The sequence below is a fragment of the Sinocyclocheilus grahami genome, unplaced genomic scaffold (genome assembly GCF_001515645.1).
Source record: "Sinocyclocheilus grahami isolate Dianchi unplaced genomic scaffold, SAMN03320097.WGS_v1.1 scaffold1157.1, whole genome shotgun sequence".
Lineage (NCBI taxonomy): Eukaryota > Metazoa > Chordata > Actinopteri > Cypriniformes > Cyprinidae > Sinocyclocheilus > Sinocyclocheilus grahami.
This window is the reverse complement of record NW_015506336.1, coordinates 424,387-429,112: the sequence shown is the minus strand read 5'-3', so window position 1 is coordinate 429,112 and position 4,726 is coordinate 424,387. Positions and strand designations below refer to the sequence as shown.

The 4,726-nt window shown below is 42.4% G+C and overlaps 1 protein-coding gene across 2 annotated transcripts in view; it reads right to left on the bottom strand.

Annotated features, from left to right (window-relative positions):
- Positions 1 to 4,356, bottom strand: part of LOC107567418 (nuclear receptor subfamily 2 group F member 1-A) — a 7,250-nt gene extending 2,894 nt beyond the window's left edge. Inside the window, exons 1-2 of one of the 2 annotated variants that reach the window (XM_016253094.1) lie at positions 2,890 to 4,356; positions 1,030 to 1,557 (exon numbers count right to left, since the gene is read on the bottom strand). In XM_016253094.1, the coding sequence (XP_016108580.1) occupies positions 1,030 to 1,557; positions 2,890 to 3,322 (961 nt within the window). In that variant the 5' untranslated portion in view covers positions 3,323 to 4,356. The remainder of the gene's footprint in view (positions 1 to 1,029; positions 1,558 to 2,889) is intronic. The other variant, XM_016253095.1, reaches the window with a different exon arrangement.
- Between the last annotated feature and the right edge of the window lie 370 nt (positions 4,357 to 4,726).

The window sequence follows — 4,726 nt, the reverse complement described above, 5'->3', positions numbered from 1 at the left end:
TCCTGCACCTTTGCCCTAAACTCAAGAGACAATTGAAGGGGTAGTGGTATTGTAGTAGCCCAGTAGTTGGTATTGGCTACTTCATTTTGTCAAAACGTAGTTATATAATTCCAATTGCTAAAATAAATATAGTTAATGTTAATATTAATTATAAAATTAATTTACATAATAGCCTACGAAGATCAAATCATAATTAAGGCAAAATACATACGTAGTGTGCAACTATTTAAAAACAACAGTCCGCTTAAACCTTATTAACAGCGTTATATATATATATTTTTTTATCGTCTGTTGCCGAGAGAAATACTAATATTATAAACATCAATTATAATGCTATAGAAGTGTGAGGGTACTTTGGTGTCGATCCATGTTCTGTCAAAATTGTTATAGCTTAGCTCATTTTTAACTATTTGGCAAAACAACCCCTCAGTAAATAGACAGACACCAGTCTGATGGATATATCTGCGCATTCATATAAAATATCACCCGAGCTTAAAATCAATTATTAATAATAAGAGGCCTCATAGTCAGCTTTTCTCAACAGAGAGGGCCCCAGATGTATATTTGTGTATGCACACTGTGGCCTCATGTACAGTTGTGAACCAAAGTGATTGAGCAGATATAGGAAAGATATTCTGAGATATTTGAGTGTACAAATATTGGCCTAAATATTTTACATCACGTAAAATGAATGTGAAATGCATATTCAAGCTGATACATTGAATTTTATGCTTTGTATATTTGTCAACCTCCACAAATATCGCAAAATATACTTTAGATATAATATCATCCGTGTTAAGCACAATAATATGCAACATTTTGCATTACATTAAATCTTAAATATTTGTGAATGGCTTTGAATCGATCACATTTGAATTACCACTTCATAACTTGTGCGCTAAAGAGATTTTACAGTACAAAGTCAGCTCGAGACCCACTAGTGAGCTATAGCGTCGATGCCGAAGCTTATCCACCCCGTATTGCATTGCCCCCTTATGTCTGTGAGTAGGCCTCGTCTCACACACTCACCTGATGTGAAGAGCACTATTGCCTTAATGCAGCTGTATTCTGCAGAATCGACGTGCAGTGCTTTGAGCTTCTCGACCTGCTCCTGGAAGATACGAATGTGATCCATGAAGGCCACGACGCGGTCCGCCGACATAGGCGAGGCGTGCAGGCCGGCGGCGGCGAGCAGTGGGGCCACATGTAGGGGCATGGAGCATTGAGCCGCGTTTAGCACAAATAACTCGCTCCATGTCAGTCTGAGCAGGGACACCTGGTCAGTGATCTGCAGGTCGGGAAAGAAAGGGATGTTCCTCGCCCATTCCACAGCACTGAAGAGCAGGCGAGCTGCAAGCTCACAGATGTTCTCGATCCCCATTATATTATTGGGCTGCATGCACTGGCTGCCATAGCGAGAAGTAGGATAAGGCTCGGCCCGAAGTAGTAACGAGATGTATCCGGAGAGATAGCAATGACCGTTCAGAGGATCCCCGTTCGTTAGCGCGTACTGGCCCGGGTTCGGCTGGGTTGGAGGCATTCTGCCTCGCTGAACCGCTGACAAAAACAAAGAAAGGGAGAGGAAATGTACATCCAGAACTGAGAAACATAATTTATGTGGAAGCTTTAGTTCGAGTGCATGATTACTCTATACTGTTGTTTAACATCTACGATAGTACAACTAAATAAGAAACTGTTTAAGGCATTGCGTTTCGAAGAAAAATCATTTCACATGGTCTTTGAAGCCCCACTAACCTATTCGGTTTTTAGGTGGTAATGTTTACCTTTGTTTATGGACTTCAGCAGCTAATATGAAGATATACAAACACTCTAGCTCTTTCTCTCTCGCTCTCATTTTTGTGTCTTCACACACGCGCACACACTCATATTTTAATTTAATTTAATTTATTTATTTAATAGTTTTTTTTTTTTTTGGATGTGCATGAAGTAAACATTATAGTGGACGAGGACCGGGCTTAAATCTCTACTATTCACTATACAGTAGAACTAGTTCAAAGCCACCAGTCTCTTTCTTGTTACAAATGCTACACTCTAATACTATTTTGACATATGCGTGTAATATACACATGCATAGATTTGTGTAGCAATAAGTTTACAGGTAATTTAACGATAAGGATAGTAGGCTAACTCTGGAACAGAATTTTTTTTTAATCCACAATCGAGCACGAAGACTGTTTTTATTATTGATTTCAAACAGAATGTATATAAGCATATTCTTACGTTGAACTAATTATTATTTTAAAACAATATAGGGGGTATAAATATCAGTTTTGTCCAAGTCAGTAATTAAGAGTAGACTGTAAGTTGCAAAGGCCATTGTTCGCAAACAGCTTAGGCTGTGTGGGGACAGACAGGCCTCTAAACGTTTACTCTAGGCTACGGCGTAAAAACAGATCCACACATCTTAATTTCAGAGGTAAAACCACAGCATATGATTTCTTTTAGCTATACAATATGGGGTTAGTGAGTATAGTAGGCTTTTCGGCAGTCTTCCAGCACGCAAGCGCGCGCATAGGCTACACATGCACACACACACATACACACTTCATCTCTTTCTTTCTCTCTTTTACCCACATACAGCGTTCATGGGTGACTTTAATATCTCATGTAATTGGCTGAGTTGAAGTGGGTGCATATGATGCTTGTCTGTCTATGCAAACAACATTACTTTTGTAAGATGCATGCTGATCCTGCCTATGGTCGCGGATTTACTATTACTTGTACGCGCCTTCTGACACTCTTTAGCAAGCAATCAAAGCAAAATTTATTTCGCGTTTGTATGTGCATCGTGCGAGCTTTATGTAACATGTCTCTGAACAATAAACCTGTGTGTAGCAATAGTGTGACGTGTTCAGAAAATATATTCACCTTCCCGCCGCATGCCCACTTTTAAACACTTCTTCAGCCGACAATATTGGCATTGATTACGATGGTGCTGGTCAATAGGACAGGTCCTGTTGGCACGACATGTATACGTTAAGTTCCTTCGGACACTCCTCTTGAAGAAACTTTTGCATCCTTCGCAGGTGAATTGACCATAGTGCTTGCCGCTCGATTTGTCCCCGCAAACAACACATTCTATATGCTGCTGACTCTGTCCAGAATTCTGGCTGCCCTTGTCGCCAGCCGTCCCTGGTGTGGACGGGGGTCCTGGCTGACTGGGGGTCTGCGGAGTGTGTGGTGCCGCTGACGCCGCCTGCTGTTGCTCCCTCGCCGGCTGAGCTGCTGGATTGGGGCCGCTCGGAGGTCCTCCGGCCACGTCTTCCTGCGGATCTCGCCAGACGCTAACTACCATTGCCATATCTCGGGCCCGGAAAGTGCTTTCAAGCGAACTGGTCGCTCGGATATCGGAGCAGGGAAAAGGGAAGTCTTGGACGAACGGCAGCGCGAATTCAGACCGGAGCACTCAATCTCATAGGAAAAAAAAGTAGAAGCAGAAAATGATCAATACATTCAAAATACCGGAGTCGATAGAAAGGCACCCGATCAGGATATGCAGTTGTCGGGAGGCCAGTTCCAAGGTAAATTGCAGTCAGCCATTCGGGAACCCAATCGTGTAGAGAGAAAGCGATCCCAGACGTAACAAAAAAACGGGTTTCTTAAAAATACCGCAATAAAAAATCTTCACGTTGAAGCAAAACGAATAGCTTTCTGGTGGACCGGAGATCCCAAGTGCTGTGCAAAATAAATTCCCCTCTTTTTTCTTCCTTGCTCCTCTCTCCGTCTTCGCGGCTGGAGAGGAAGAAACACTGAAGAACGGATTTCTCTATCTATGTTCATGAATAAAGCTCATCTGGTCCAGCAAAAGAAAGAAAAAAAAAACAACGTCGCCCGAGTGCCTATGTAGTTTCACCTCTCCAGTAGGAATAGAGCAAGGATAAAGAAAAAAAAGAAAAAAACTAATGGAATATGTAAGAAGCAGAGACCCAAAAAAGAATGCGTTTTAACGGGAGTACCAGCGGAGCAATGTTTCCGAAACGGAGATCTGCGCGAATGTCTGTATATAGTGAACTTTGACACTACTATTGAAACTGACACGTTTCTATGGAGATCGCTGCGCCTTATATGGTGCTCGTGTCAAGGAGCCAAGAGAGGGGCTGCTGGCAACTGATAATCAAAGGCGACTGACTGGTCAGAACCCTGCATCGAGGGGGGAGAGAGAAAATGGGAGGCTAAGGTTAGCCAAGCCTCCTTCACTCCATTGGTTAGAGTCCTCGCTCCTCGCTACCTACGACTGAGGGCTCTGACAAGCACAATTTACATTGCGCTCGCCCCTGCGCTGCTATTTACTTTGAAACACGATTAGAATGGACCGTCTATTGTCACAAAAAGAGGAAGAAACCCCAGAAAGAAGCGGAGGAAAACGGGATGAAAGCAATGAGCGAACTATACGCGCACGTGAAATATAAACACTTGCGCGTGATGCGGAAGGGACTGGTGCGAGTCACACAAAGTTGAAAGTGTTTTGTTCGAAGCTGTAGTCTTAATTACAAAAATACCCATTACAACGTCTAGATTTGAACTGTGAAGGAGCCATTAACATTTTACGTCATTTGACAGAACAATACCGGCTCGAAATTGCGAATCAATGCATAAACCATATATTCAGATGGCACTTATACACCCAGTTCTCAGTAAAACGAGTAAATAAATAAATAAAAAGTATTGGGACGCGCGACGACTACCACTAGTTTGACTGGAAGGA